Source organism: Eptesicus fuscus, chromosome 13, assembly GCF_027574615.1.
Source record: "Eptesicus fuscus isolate TK198812 chromosome 13, DD_ASM_mEF_20220401, whole genome shotgun sequence".
Taxonomy (NCBI): Eukaryota; Metazoa; Chordata; class Mammalia; order Chiroptera; family Vespertilionidae; genus Eptesicus; species Eptesicus fuscus.
This window is the reverse complement of record NC_072485.1, coordinates 51,705,820-51,721,679: the sequence shown is the minus strand read 5'-3', so window position 1 is coordinate 51,721,679 and position 15,860 is coordinate 51,705,820. Positions and strand designations below refer to the sequence as shown.

The 15,860-nt window shown below is 39.8% G+C and overlaps 1 protein-coding gene across 1 annotated transcript in view; it reads right to left on the bottom strand.

Annotated features, from left to right (window-relative positions):
- The window catches only part of PDE3B (phosphodiesterase 3B), a 64,376-nt gene that overhangs the window by 42,363 nt on the left and 6,153 nt on the right, over positions 1-15,860 (bottom strand). The window contains exons 3-5 of the mRNA XM_054725684.1: positions 12,702-12,950; positions 9,949-10,091; positions 1,098-1,204 (exon numbers count right to left, since the gene is read on the bottom strand). Of these exons, the coding sequence (XP_054581659.1) occupies positions 1,098-1,204; positions 9,949-10,091; positions 12,702-12,950 (499 nt within the window). The remainder of the gene's footprint in view (positions 1-1,097; positions 1,205-9,948; positions 10,092-12,701; positions 12,951-15,860) is intronic.

The window sequence follows — 15,860 nt, the reverse complement described above, 5'->3', positions numbered from 1 at the left end:
TAACACTACGTTAAAGTAACAAAATAATGCTAATTCTTCCATTCTTGTTTCATTGCTGTCATTCATTTCACTTATATATAAGCATTCATAAATATATACATATATATACTAGTATGCACACATAATATATATATATATATGCACACAAATTCAAATACATTGTTACTCTCATTCTAAACAAATTAAACAAGGGCAGCCTTTGTTATCTGTAGACCAAATAAATATAAGAAAAATAAGTTTTTACTTTACCTTGATTTTTTTTATTACAATGCTCTTCTTTCTCTATAGATTGGAACTTCTGACCTATATTACTTTCCTTCTCTTTAGAGAACTTCTTTAAACATTTCTTGCAAATCAGATCTACTAGCAACAAGTTCCCTCAATTTCTATATGAAAAAGTATTTTTCGCCTTCACTTTTAGAGTATAATTTTGCAGGGGATATAGTCGGGGTTCTTTCTACTCTCATGGTAAGACTTTTTTTTTCTCCATAATTTTTAGGCTACTGAATACCTTTTCCTGGGAATTTTCCCTTGTTCTGGATATGTGAGTCTGGGTCTGCAAAAATTCAGGTTAATTAAATAGTTCTATTTCCCTCTCTCCCCCTCCCCCCCCCCCCCCCCCCCCCATGGCACAAGGTTTTGACCTAGTGCCATGTGGCTAGTAAGTACAACATAAATGTTACCTTCCTGTCTTAGACATTCACTAATCTGTTTTCTCCTAATGTGGGTACTTTGGCAGAGGCTCAAGGACAAACCTAGATTCTCTTACTTTTCACTCAATATTTTTAGTATAGGCTAGGTTCTCAAGCTCTTCCCCAATTCTTTCATCTTTTCTCCACTTCCACACCCCATTACTCAATTAGCCCCGAATCTCTAGTGCCTAATAAAGTTCCTGGCATAGAGATACTAAAAAAAGTGTCTGAATGAATGAGCTAATTGTGATCTAATAGCCAACTCAAACTGCTTAGTCATGTTAACTTACAACACATAAAATAGTCTTCAAAATTAGTCACTAATGTGTAATGAAAAAATTTTGTGCTACCATATACTTTGAGACCTCCCACATTTAAATAAAATTAAAAAAAGAGAGAACTTACCAGCTCTTCTTAGACCTATATGATGAGATAGCGATATAGATGCTGACCTTTGCTTCGGGATTGTCAGTGGGTTTGAACTAAAAGGCCCGTTTAGGTAGATTCCTTGACTAAAAAGGAAGACAATAGGTTAACAATTTGAAAACTGAGAAATTTCCTCATTTCTATTCATGGTCTTCAATTCAATTAGCAAATAGTGGCTTTGCAGGCCATAAGGTTTCTGTTGCAGCTACTCAACTTTGCCTTTGTAGCATAAAAGCAGCCATAGACAGTAATAAATATGACTGTGTTTCAATATAATTTTATTTACAAAAATGGGTTACATTGCTGAACCCTAGCATATAGCAGGTTATCAGCGTCACCTGGATTGCTTCTTCCAACACAGATTGCTATTCACACCCCCAGGATTTCTGCTTCTGCAAACCAGGGTTAGGGATAGATAATCTGCATTTCTAGTAAATTCTTAGAGGAAATGCTAATGTTGTTTTCACTATTTTCTATTCTCTCCACAAATACTGATTATCCATTAAGTCAATCATTTCTTTTTTTTTTATTGATTAAGGTATTACATATGTATCCTTATCCTCCCATTCCCTCCCCCCACCCCCGCCAACTCCAACCCCCGTCATGCCCTTACCCCCTGGTGTCTGTGTCCACTGGTTAGGCTTATGTGCATACATACAAGGCCTTTGGTTGATCTCTCCCCCTTACCCCTCCCCTCCCTTCCTGTCCCTCTGAGATTTGAGCATCTGATCAATGCTTCTCAGTCTCTGGATCTGTTTTTGTTCATCAGTTTTGTTGTTCATTATAATCCACAAATAAGTGAGATCATGTGTAAGTCAGTCATTTCTTATAACTGAAATATTTATTATAGGTTTTAGGGCTCTTATGAAGAAATTAAATATAGGCAGGCAATCATACCAATGAAATACATGAAGTTAAAATTATATATTTGAAGGTTTTGACCTAGTGCCATGTGGCTAGTAAGTACAACATAAATGTTACCTTCCTGTCTTAGACATTCACTAATCTGTTTTCTTCGTTCACCATCTCCTAATGTGGGTACTTTGGCAGAGGCTCAAGGACAAACCTAGATTCTCTTACTTTTCACTCAATATTTTTAGTATAGGCTAGGTTCTCAAGCTCTTCCCCAATTCCTTCATCTTTTCTCCACTTCCACACCCCATTACTCAAAAAGATCTATTTTTCTGTGACCAAAGGTTTTTGTTTATGTCTCTGTTATAACATTTACCCATAGTTTACTGTAATTTCACTGCGTACATATTCTTTTGCCTCACTAAGTTCTGAATTCCTTTAGGGGCTATAAAACATCTCTACATTCACAGTGGGTATAGCACAGTGCCTGATAAAAGGTGTTCAACAGATGATGGTGGCATAAATGAATGATCTCTAGGTTCCTATTCTCACTTTTCTAGAGAATATATCTTTTCTGCTCCCCAATTTTGGGTGAATGAACTCTTCTTTTGCCAAATCCTGCTTTAAGGCTCTCCTTGGGCCTTTTTCTAAAAATCTAGTTTGTTTTGTATCTGATGAGAGGAAAAAAAATTCTGTATTACAAAAAGAAGACATATAGCCCTGGCTGGTTTGGCTTAGTGGATAGAGCGTCGGCCCGCGGACTGAAGGGTCTCAGGTTCAATTCCGGTCAGGGCATGTACCTTGGTTGCAGGCACATGCCCCGTGGGGAGTGTGTAGGAAGCAGCTGAATCAATGTTTCTCTCTCACTGATGTTTCTAACTCTCTATCCCTCTCCCTCTCCATTCCTCTCTGTAAAAAAATCAATAAAATATATTAAACACACACACACACACACACACACACACACAAAGAAGGCATATAAAACCAGTTGGCAACCAATTCATTAAAACTTTTATTAATAACAAAATTTTTAATGTGCCATTTTGAGTACTGATCATATATCATCCATTGTTTTAGGTACTTTACATATTTTATCTCTGTTAGTCTCCTATTTTACAGATAAGGAAATTAAGGCTTCAAGAAGCTATGTCCCTGAATTCACTTGGCTAAATTACAATTTCCAATTTCTGTGATTCTAAAATGTATGTTTTTTTTCCACAGAATAATTCTATCTCTCTGTGTGTCTCTCCATTTGTAAAATTAAGAGGTTTAGAATTAAGGACTTCTGAGGTAACATCTAGCCTTAGTTTCTAGAATATTTTTTCCCCAAAACCAATAGTAATAATAATTTGTTGACAGTTTTACAAAAAGAGACAACTTGCAAATGATACTACCCAATAAACTTATCTCCCTGTAAGTGCACAGCCATTCTTTGTATTTGAATATCCCTTACCTACATTTCTAGTGGGAGAGAGGGAAGGGGTAGATCTGGATGTTATGGCTACTGCAAGCATGGCCCCATGGCCTCTCCAGCCCTGGGGGATCTTCCTCCTTGCAGGAGGAGGTGAGCCTGAACTGGTCTCTCCATCTAGAACATGTCAGGGAACCAAATTTGGTGAAGGACAATTTCCTACCGGGCCAGAGCAATGCCCTTTGCAAAGACTTCCAGTGGGAGTATGGCCAGAAGCCCAGCCCACTGGATATTATTGGGCACATACTACATTTTCTACATCAGATCTGTTAAACTGGGAAAACTCAAGTCCTTCTTAAAGGGATTATCTTATTAAAATGACTGACCGGGTTAGGTCAGTAGTTAAGAGCGTTGGTTGGCCTGGTGGACCGAAGGGTCACGGTTTCGATTCCGCATCAAGAGCACGTTTTTCAGGTAACTCAGTTGTGGATTCCCAGTCTTGGGTCCATGCAGGAGGCAACCAATCGATGTGTGTCTCTCTCTCCCACTTCCTCCTTCCCTTACACTCACCAGAAGTCAATGGGAAAAATATCCTCAGGTAAGGATTAAAAAAAAAAAAAGACTTACAGGAAACAAGAGAATTCCTGGGAATGACGAGCTACTACTACATTTGGATTCTGAACTTTGGCTCAATGCTAAACCACTGTATGAATGTCAGAAAAGACCAGAAGATTGCCCTTTAGAATGGACAAAGAAGTGCACTCAGGCTTCTGCACCAGCCTTGGGGCTTCCAGACCTACTAAAGCCCTTTCAATTATATGTTCATAAAAGGCAGAGCGTTGCCCTAGGACAGTATGGCGAACCTATGACACGCGTGTCAGCACTGACACGCGTAGCCATTTCTGATGACACGCGGCCGCTGAGGCAGCTGCATGCCGAGGATGAAACATTTGCGAAATAATGTTTTTTCCTCAAAGTGACACACTACCCGAGTTATGCTCAGTTTTTTGGCGAAGTTTGACACACCAAGCTCAAAAGGTTGCCCATCACTGCCCTAGGACATTCCACAATCCATGGCATACTTTTCAAAGAAACTAGATCACGTTGTCCTAAGGTGGCCAGCCTGCTTGAGAGCTGTGGCAGCCACCTGGGAGCTTTTACAGGAAGAGGAAAAGTTTTCCTTGGAAGGGTCTATCCCCATTTACATACCCCACCAAGTGATGAGCTGCTAGAGAAAAAAGGTAATTTGTGACTCACTGCTGGAAGAATGGGCAGGTACCAAACAATTATTCTCAACCATCCCAACATCTCCCTCAAAACTGTTAACTCCTGCCTACTTTCTCCCAACTTGGCCACACTAATGCATGACCATCCTATCTAATAAAGCAGTAATATGCAAATTGACCATCACTCCAACACACAAGATGGCCGCCCCCATGTGGACACAAGATGGCCGGCAGGGGAGGGCAGTTGTGGATGACCAGGCCAGCAGGGAAGGGCAGTTGGGAGGGACCAGGCCTGCGGGGAGGGCAGTTGCGGGGGGGACCAGGCCTACAGGGGAGGGAAGTTAGGGGCAATCGGGCAGTTAGGGGCAATCGGGCAGACAGGGGAGCAGTTAGGTATCGATCAGGCTGGCAGGGGAGTGGTTTGGGGTGATCAGGATGGCAGGCAGAAGCAGTTAGGGGCAATCAGGCAGGCAGGTGAGCGGTTGGGAGCCAGCAGTCCTGGATTGTGAGAGGGATGTCCAACTGCCCTCGAGGGGTCCAGATTGGAGAGGGTGCAGGCTGGGCTGAGGGACAACCCTCTCCACCTGCCCCCGATGCACGAATTTAGTGCTCCGGGCCTCTAGTGCTGAAATAAATGTTGAAGTTTATTCTGGCAGAAATGATTTATAGGACCAGCCGCTAGAAGAGGCAGACTGGACTCTATATGCAGATGGAAGCAGTTAGATGTACAAAGGAAACAGGTTACTTCCAATACCAAAAGAGGTTACTGCTGGGAACCTCTGCTCAGGAAGCTGAACTGATTGCACTGATGCAGGCAGTAGAATTTTCATACAAAAGAGAATGAATGTGTATACTGACTGGAGGTATGCTCTCCTAATTTTGCATGCACACTGTTCAGTCTGGAAAGGAAAAGGACTATTAACCTCCAATAAGAAGGAAATTAAGCATGCAGCAGAAATTTTAAAATTATTAGAAGCTGTCCTTTATAGGTGGCGGCTATGCACTGCTCCGGCATCAGGAAGAGGACACTGAAGTGGCAAAGGCAGTGGTCGGCAAACTCATTAGTCAACAGAGTGGCAAACTGCGGCTCGCAAGCTGCATGTGGCTCGCGAGCCGCAGTTTGCCAACCACTGGCCGCTAAGGGAAACAATCTGGCTGAATGAGCAGTGAAAAGAGGCTGCTAAAGCAACGTTCACAATGCCTTTGGTACCTGTTCTAGACTGGTCACAATTTGGCCCTGAATATTTGACTGCAGACTTAAAGAAAGCTAAGAGCTGAGGTTTTGATGAAGAAGCTCCTTATAGTAGACTAGAGGCCCAGTGCACGATTAAATCATGCGGGTAGGGTCCCTAGGTCTAGCCTCCTGCGATCAGGGCCATCTTCTGCCTGTTTGCCAGTCCCCAAGCCCAATGCTGCCTCTGCCGCTGCCACTGAGCTGCAAGGCTGTTGGGATCACCAGCTCATCCCCAGCCGCTGCCGCTGCCGCTGCTGCTGGGGCTTGAGGCGCTGACAAAGGGGAGCACGGCAGGGGATCCGGGTGCATGTGCGTGCACCAGGCCAAAAGCCTCAGGCAGAGGCTTTTGGCCTGGAGCTGGCGCGGACAACCGGCTCCCCGCCTCCGATGGCAGGGGAGCCGGGTGTCCAGGGTGTCCGAGGCAGCCCCCCTCAATGGCCGGATATGCCACCCCGAGTCCCGCCCCCCAGCCTCCTGCCGTCCAATCGTGGGCATAGCGGAGTGATGGTTATTTGCATATTACCTTTTTATTAGGTAGGATGAGCTCCATTTTTAAAGATTTACAGAAATCAGTGTAGAGGGCACAAGTAAAGAGGGCACAGAAGAGGACAAGTGAAGCTTGACCGAGTTTCAGATAGAGAAAGATGATATTGGAGGTATTTTTATGTAGTCAAGCAGTGGCCCTTGTAATTAAGTAAAATCTCAAGTCCTTTAAGAGATGACTAAATCCTTAAGTGGCTGTCCTAGGAGGAGTAACTCTTCCTTTTCCTTATGGTTTTCTTCCCTAAGATTCCTCTTATCATAGTTATGATAAGGTTCAGAATACTTTACATTTTTTTCTCCAGACAAGGCATGAAGAAAAGGAAAATTTAAATATTACTCTGTACACAAATAAGGTAGGCTGGAAATTATAATGCAGCTTAAATATCAAATGGAGTTAAAATTATCAGAAAACTTTAAGGAAAGTCTAACACAAGTTACATAATTTTTTTTTTACCTAGACAGCTTCCCAAATAATTTTTCTATTCTCATTCATTGCAAGACTACTTATCTCTTTTACTCTTTTAGTCTATTTAACTTTTCCAAGGAAGTGGTCATCTTTGTCCTGAGGGAATAACAGGGTTTTGAATCCCAGGCTAGGAATTTGGGTACAATTCTACAGGCATTGGTCCAAAATTTTAATGACTAGAAAACCTATAATCAAAGTTTTGTTTAAAGAAGATTTCTGGTTGAAGGTTATAAGATGGATTGGGTAGTTAACGATATTAGAAATGGGAAAACCAATTAGGAGGATAATTCAATAGCCCAAGTAAGGAGTAATGAAAGCATGAAATGGTGTAGGTAAAGTGATACAGGAGAATAGGCAATAGAGGGGAAAAAAGAGATAGAGTTGACAACTGATACCTGCAGAATAAGAAAACAGGATGCAAACAAAACACTGTTTTCTAGGTAAATCAATTTTGTAAGCAACCACTAGAGGGAAGCACTGTGCCAGGAAATAAGACCAGAACGACAGTAACAAAAAAGCAGCTGGGGGGCTGAGAAATTTGGTTTCAGACATTTTCAGGGAAGAAGGTTCAATAATGAAACAATGTTGAAAGCCGAGTCAGGGTCATCAAAGATCACAGAGAGGCTATGATCAGAATCCAAAGCTGCATTCAAATCAAGACTCACAAATCTAGGATATGTGATCTCAGCTTTCGAGCATTCTACTAAAGTCAGGATTGATGTCTCATGATTCCAGAGTCACAAGTCTATCACTTTTGCGCTAAACAAAATAACACCATACTTTAAAGATAATAGCTTTTCTGTTTAATAAGACTGCTCTATTTGCCTATATGGTAGTCACATATAGCTAGCTCTACATTTTAATTAAATTCAAATTTAAATTAACTTGCTCAGTCATACTAGATACATTTCAAGTAATCAATAGCTAGGAACTACCATACTGGTGAGATATAAAATATTCCCATCATCACAAAAATTTCTATTGGACAGCACTTATCTAGAAACTTGAATTTCAAAAGTAGTAATGGCTGTAAATGCTTCATATCTTCCCATCTTATCCTATGTTCAAAGTAAGCTCCAGCTTCTGCACACTAAAAAAATTACTTCTAACCTTATCTCTTTAAAGTAGATGTTCCATACCACCAATTACTTTATTCTCCAAATTCCTAAAATCTTTTATGAGAGTTAATTAAGTATATAAAATCTGCCTACATATACCTTTATATGAACACTTTTCAGAGTTAAAGATAGTTTTCTTTGGACTGTGTTTCTTTTTTTTTCTTCTTTTTTTTTAATATATATTTTATTGATTTTTTACAGAGAGGAAGAGAGAGGGATAGACAGTTAGAAACATCGATGAGAGAGAAACATCGATCAGCTGCCTCTTGCACACCCCCTACTGGGGATGTGCCCGCAACCAAGGTACATGCCCTTGACCGGAATCAAACCTGGGACCCTTGAGTCCTAAGGCCAACGCTCTATCCACTGAGCCAAACCGGTTTTGGCTGTGTTTCTATTTTAGTATCCATCATTCTTTAATTGCAAATGTATTGCTGTTACACAGTGTGATGAAAATAAAAAAACTGAATCATTTTCATCATTCTTTCTTAAATCCAATATTCTCAAGATGATGTTTCCCATGGTTAAGAAATATCTTTCATATTTTCAGTTTCTAACATCATTTACTTCCCCATATCCTGATTCCATTAGGAAAATAACCCCACAAACAAAAACTATCATGTTCAGGCTCCGAGCAAGCTTTGGATCAAAGCTCATTTTCCTGTACTATATTCATACCTCAATCCATTCCTGTTTTATATACCATTTCACACAATATTTTTCAATAAGTAAGGAGTCCATCTATTTCAATATATTACAGAAGATTCAAATTAATATATCACAAAATAATCTGGAAAATTATAATTATTTGGTCATATTTCACATATAAATACTAACCAATTTTAACAAATAGCTATGATCCAATTCTGCCACCTAGTGTTTTAAATGTGTAACTACCTAGCTCAAGCTAAAAGTAAAACACATGCTCAGTAAGACCGGTGGTTTAACAGGAAATTTACACTGATACCAATTTTATTAATATGACCAGGTGACTGACTAAATAGAAGCTTATCTTTCCTGATCACAAGAGATCACTATCTTTCCTGGCTTTTAAGACAAAGCACTGAATCTTTTGTTATCAGTGTAAATGGATATAATTACATTCAGATCTCAGCTCCTGGCATTTTCTGTTTCATAGTTACTGGTGCCTTTCAAAGACACTTAACATCTGAGAATGTGCTCCTCCTCTCACAAGTCAGTAACTGTTGCCCTACTTTGGGTATCGTGCATTGGACCTGGTGACTGCTCCTGTAGTGTCCACCTCTACCAATTTACAAGCTTTCCCAGCACCCTGTACTAAATGGATCCTAACTTCCTTTCAGGTCCCAACTTACCTAAGTTTGGGGATAAGACAGGTTCTTCTTTTTAAGAATCACTTTCTCTATTATGTCATACTAGTGGCCTGGTGCACAAAATTCGTGCACAGGTTGGGTCCCTAGGCCTGGCTGGCGAACAGGGATAATCAGGGCCAGGCTGATCTTGGCTGGGTCAGAGAGGAGGTGACAGTTGCCAGGCCAGGCGCAGAAGGAACGGACACCGGATGCTGACATCACCATCGCTGGCACCTTGCCACTACGTGGTTCCCCCCCCCCCTTCCCTTGCCACCGTGCCACCACTGCAGTGGGCAGGTGGCAGGCTGATCAGGGCCTGACAGCCAAGGGTAGGAACTGCGGGAGGTTGGCCAGCCAGGGGAGGTTGGCTGTGGGAACGCACTGACCCCGAGGGGGCAGCTCCTGCGTTGAGCATCTGCTCTCTGGTGATCAGTGTGCGTCATAGCAGCCAGTCATTCCGGTCGTTCTCGTTGTTCTGGTCGTTCTGGTTGCTTAGGCTTTTATATGTATAGCTTTGGTATGCTGTCCTATACCTAAATAAGTATGTCGACTGTTCCTTTCCGCTTTTAGAACTATTTCAAACTTCGTTCACAGAAGCAAAGCAAATGTATCGGATTCAGATTTCTTTAACAGGCTCTGGGGATTTTACCTTGAAATGCCAACTTCTTGATGAGGCCTTTTGCCATTATTGCGTTCCCACCTTGAAGAAGGAGGTTCAACAGGGGGCAGACTTGAAGTTCCTGAGCTCCTCCTCAGCTGTGGAGTTGGTAAACTATTCCTACTGTGTAGTCCCTGTTGGATAATTGAACAGTGATTAAAACCGTCACCCTATAATATCTGTGTATGTCTTAAAGATGTCACATAAAAATCAATACAAAGTATATTTTTAATATGCACTGGAGAAACAGAACATTTTATTCTGAAAGTATGTCAATTTTACTCCACATTCTATATTGTTCTACTTATCCTTCCAGTACTAAAAAATGATATCTGAACTCCCTACAATTTAACTATATATTTTTTCTTTTGCACACTTTATTCCTAGTATCATGAGACATAAACAGTTGATAATTTAAAAAGTAGATATGAAAGATTTACCTTAAGAAAAAACTTCAGAGGACAAAATTAAGATCAGGGATTGTCCTGAACCATTCATATTTTCAGTACAGGGCTAATGTCCATAGAGGTTAATCTGGAGAAACTGCAGGATTCTGAGCTGCTTTTTGAACAAATGACTAAATCCAGAACACCTTTAGCCTTAATACAGTTTTACCTTAATTTTTGAAAATGTTCTATTTTTTTACCACTGTGATTAGGTGTTTTACTGAGATATACAGAAAAGTTTCTTTCTTAAGAATTTCCTCTATCAGCAGACACTGAAACCATCTCAGAGAGATAAATATCTCTTACAGTTTTCCCAAGGATGTTGATTTAGTAAAGGCTTGTGGTTAGTTAGAAATTTAGGTTCATATAATCTGTCTTGTTTCTTAACACAGTATATAAGACATTTATATTAAAGTATCTATTCCAGCTCCCTTTTCCTTACTAGTTACTTTTTCATAACTAGTTCTTTTCTTAAGTAACATTAGGCTTCTTCTTTTCCAAAAGCAGAGACAAATTAGATATAAAATTCAAACAAGAAGTTTCAAGAACACTACGAAAAATAAGAGTTACATCCTGATTCTTTTTTTTTTTAATTGATTTCAGAGAGGAAGGGGGAGAGAGAAAGAGAAAGAGAGAGAGAGAGGGAGAGAAACATAAATGAAGAGAGAGAATCATTGATTGGCTGCCTCCTGCACACCCCACAATGGGGATCAAACCTGGGACCCATCAGTCCGAAGGCCGATGCTCTATCCACTTAGCCAAACCAGCTAGGGCCAGATTCTTATCTGACTTATTTTTACCAATAGAGTCCAGTAACCAAAATAAGCCCAATTAACTAGAATGTGCAAGAAATGAGGCATTTAGGCAATATTATTGTTTAAATGTTTCTAAAATGTACCAGTACACTTTTCTACACAGCAAACATAGTAACAATAATGCTATCAATTATGATTTTATGATTAAGATTTTTAAAAAACTTTAAAAATTACTAAACATCAAATGTCCATGAGAAATAAAAAGGAAGAGCAACAGATCAAGTGAAAACTAACTCAAGAATATATTAGCTCTTTTAGTGATGAATTTGTTGCTATCCCATGATTAACCTCTAAGTATCACTGGTATAGCTGGGTTTTGACTGTTGCAGGTGATACTGTATATACTTTAAAAAATAAAAGCATCACAGACCGGGTCGTGTGGCTCAGTTGGTTGAAGCATTGTCCCATGCACTGGAAGGTTCCAGGTTCCATTCCAGATCAGGGCACTTACCTAGTTTCATGTTTGAGCCCCAGTTGGGGCGGGTGCTAGAGGCAACCAATCAATGTATCTCTCTCCCATCACTGTTTCTCTCTCCCTCCCTCCCTCTCTAAAATAAATAAACAAAAGCATCACATAAATACCTATGACCCAGCTCTGTGATCAATAATTATCAAATGTTTGCCTTAATCAGGCTTGGTTAGTTTTTCAACATTTCTATACCCTAATACCGAGAACAAAATGACATTAACTGATGATCAAAATCCGCCAAAAACTATATTTAACTTTTCCTAAGCTCTATATACACTATTATCAATAAACAAAAACAAACTGATTTGAATTTTATCTTCTCTTGGTTAGTTTCTTTACCTGTAGAACAAAGTAGTTAAATGAGAACAATGTCCAAAATGTTTCCATTTTTAGTTTTATGATTTTAGCAATTGGTAAAGATATTGATAGTCAAAACAATTAAAAGCACTCTGGACAAGCACAATGTATGCATTTTTAGAAAATTAAGTTAATCCCATTTCTAATGATGGAAAAAGCAATGTCTATTGGGCCGTAGCAATTTCTAGTGGGTAAATAAGGGGGGGGGGGGTTAAAAAATGTAAAAATCAATTTAAAGTACATAATGCTATATAATGCATAAAATGAACATTATAATGATCATTTTTTCTTGGTTCAACAAGAACAATTCCTGTATTCTAAAGAATAAAATAGATTACTGACATGATTACACTACTAGTATGTCGTACAAGTCTGGATTGCTTTTTTGCTATAGTACTTAAAACAACAACAATAGCAATAAATAGTTGGTACCGCTGCAGTTGTATCAGCTAATTACAGCCATGTTATTTGGAATAAAAACTGAATACTTGTTTCAAATTATTTGAGATTATTACTACTTTTAAAGACCCAAGGAGCTCAACATACAGGAAAAGAAGCTGATCCTTGAAAAAGAAATTCTAATTTAGGTAAGATTTTAAAAAGCAGTTTTAATTTGAAAATGCGATAAATCGGGCTGGCTGATTGCTGTGTTTTGACCTTGTGAAGTTTTCGGTCTCCTCTTTCCGCTGGGTCCTCTGTTTCTGAGCAAGGGTAAAATCCAGGGAACGGTGTGAGAGGGTTAATCTTTGGCCGACAGGAACCCGAGAAAGCACCCATCAAGCTACTGATGCTCCGCAGGGAAGAAATGACTTGAGGGGGGAGGGTTGGATCAATCAGAAGATCTGACACCATATTGCGAGCCTCATTTAGCACAGAAAGATCAACTCCACTTCCACCTCCAGAACTCTAGAGGAGAAAAGAAAAGTAAAATTATATATTTGTTACACAGAAAATTCAACATTTAAGACAAACTTCCTCTATTTTAAAATCAAGGTCTATCTAATATCTAAATAACTTAATTCTATTAAATATTAATATTCATTAATTTGGGCATGATATAAATGATATAACACATGGTATAATTATCACTTTAAAATTTCTGATGTTGAAGTATGTAGCAGATAACATGAATTTTAATTTTTTCTGTGTTTTCCATTAGCTTAGCTATATTTAATAGTATTCTTTACTGACAAGAACTAGCATAAAACTAAATTTGTAATGCATCAAAATCTACAATCAGAGAATTGCATTAATTTATTGATGATTTCCTTTATGTCAAAATTTCTTTTAAACATATATAGCATTTCTTTCATTTACCTTTGTCACTCTAGCACAGAGACAAAGCTTTGTTGGCAAAGATGACTTAGAAATCTAGACTTTAACCCTAACTGTGTGACTTTGAGCAAGTCATTTAACATCTGAACTTTTTAGTTTTTTTCACTATAAACGGGATAATAGCATCTACTTTATTAAGGGCTGATATTAAAATTAAATCTATTAATACATGCAAAGCACATAAAGCAATGTGTGGTGCATATATTTAAAGTGTAACAAATAATAGTATTACTATCAATATTATGGAAAATAATGAGATAAGAGTACAGAAAAAATGGTATTACAGTTCAAAGTAAATGGTGATAACTTTGAACTAAATGGTTAACAAACAACTACTGGAAATAGCATCAGCCTGGGTCCTAAAAAATAGGTAGAAAATGTATTCTAAAAATAAAATATTTCATTAATGTATACATTTTGTACTTTTTGAAATTCTATATAAATTTTATTCAACTAAATAAACCACAGAAATAAGTACACTAATAATCAGAACAGTGAATTAAATGTTACTTTTGTTTGTTTTATTGTATCTTGAATTTACATTTGAGTGTATTTAGAATTCTTAAGTATTCAAAGTATTTAATGATTTCACAATGAAACTGTTTAACTATCCTCAACACATTTTATTTATTTTTAAAATATGTTTCTATTGATTTTAAAGAGAGGAAAGGAGAGGGAGAGATAGAAACATCAGTGATGACAGAGAATCATTACTCGGCTGCCTTCTGCATGCCCCCTACTGGGGATTGAGCCCGCAACCCAAGCATGTGCCCTGACCAAGAACTGAACCATGACCTCCTGGCTCAGAGGTTGACACTCAACCAGTGAGCCACACCAGCTGGGCCTCAACACATTTTATTTTTTAAAAATATACTTTTATTGATTTCAGAGAGGAAGAGAGAGGGAGATAGAGCTAGAAACATCAATGATGCAAGAGAATCATTTATTGGCTACCTCCTGCATGCCCCCTACTGGGGACCGAGCCTGCAACCCTGGCATGTGCCCTTGACTGGAATCGAACCTAGGACCCTTCAGTCCACGGGCCAACGCTCTATCCACTGAGCCAAACCGGCTAGGGCTCAAGACATTTTAGAAATGAAAAAAATGTTATGAAAGTGAGACCAGTAATTAGCTAAGTAATGTCTTTGCTCTATGTGGAATTTTTTTTATCTTTTTCTTGTGAAGCATTATTTTGTGTTGATTTTTATTTTAAAAATTCCCCATTATTGGGGCACAGTCCAGCTATTTCTGGTCAATTAAGAGTACTTCTAACAAATGGCTTGTTATAATTTGAATTGATAAGCCAAAGTTAATGAACATGTTAAAATTTAATTATTACTATAAACCTTCCCTCACATGTTGGTCAAATCCTAATATATAAAAACCCAGGGTCTGTAACGTCCAAAATGACCAAAGGCTTGACTGACCAGAAGTCAGTCCTGCAGTCAGTGCTGGGTTGCCATGGTGACCCAGCACTGACTGCCGCTGTTGCGGGCGCGGCGACCAAGCACTGACTGCCAAGGGGGCTGCGGATCAGGCCCTGGGAGAGAAATGCAGGGTCTGATCTGCAGGCTCCGTGGCAGCTGTTGGTCAGCCGTTGCCCACCCCCGCCTCTTTCCAGGCTTCTCCAGCAGCCATGCCTCTCTTTCTCTCTGGGCCTCCACGGGGGATGCTAATCAGCACCACCTCTCTGATCAGGCCCAGAGATAGGCCCGGAGACACTGACTGGCATAGAAACCAACCAATCAGAACCAAGTCTGGGTGAAGTGCAAGGAGCCAATGGCTGCCTAGGAGATGGAGCTTTTGATGCTGACTGGCATTGAAACCGACCAATCAGAACATAATCTGGGTGAACTGCGAAGGCAGAACCTCAGGTGGGGGCTGAGGAGGAGTTTTAAGGGCAATAGCTATTTGGTGTAAGGTGTAAGAAAGTGGTTCAATTTTTTAATGACTGTTTTGGCAGTATAGTGCATATAGCTGGCTATCAGTCCAGATATAGGGATTATGTATTTTTGTCTGCCAAGAGCATTTCCTCCTGCTGAAAAAGGCTCCCCTCTCCATTTAAGCAATCCTATCCTATATAATCTATCTATACTAATAAAAGGGTAATATGCTAATTAGACCAGGTTGACCGGCCATCTTCTGGATGTATGACTTCCTTCCAGACAAAGCCATGGTGGTGGGGGCCGAAGCAGAGAGGACAGTTGGGTCGAGATCAGGCCAGCAGGGGAGGGCAGTTGGGGGCAAGATCAGGCTGGCAGGGGAGGGCAGTTAGGGGCAATCAGGCAGGCAGGCAGGTGAGCGGTTAGGAGTCGGTGGTCCCAGATTGCAAGAGGGATGTCCGACTGCCGGTTTGGGCCTAAACTGGTAGTCAGACATCCCTCAAAGCGTCCCCAATTAAAAAGGGTGCAGGCTGGGCTGAGGACACCCCCCGCCCCCGCCTGCACAAATTTTGTGCACCTGGCCACTAGTCTATAATAA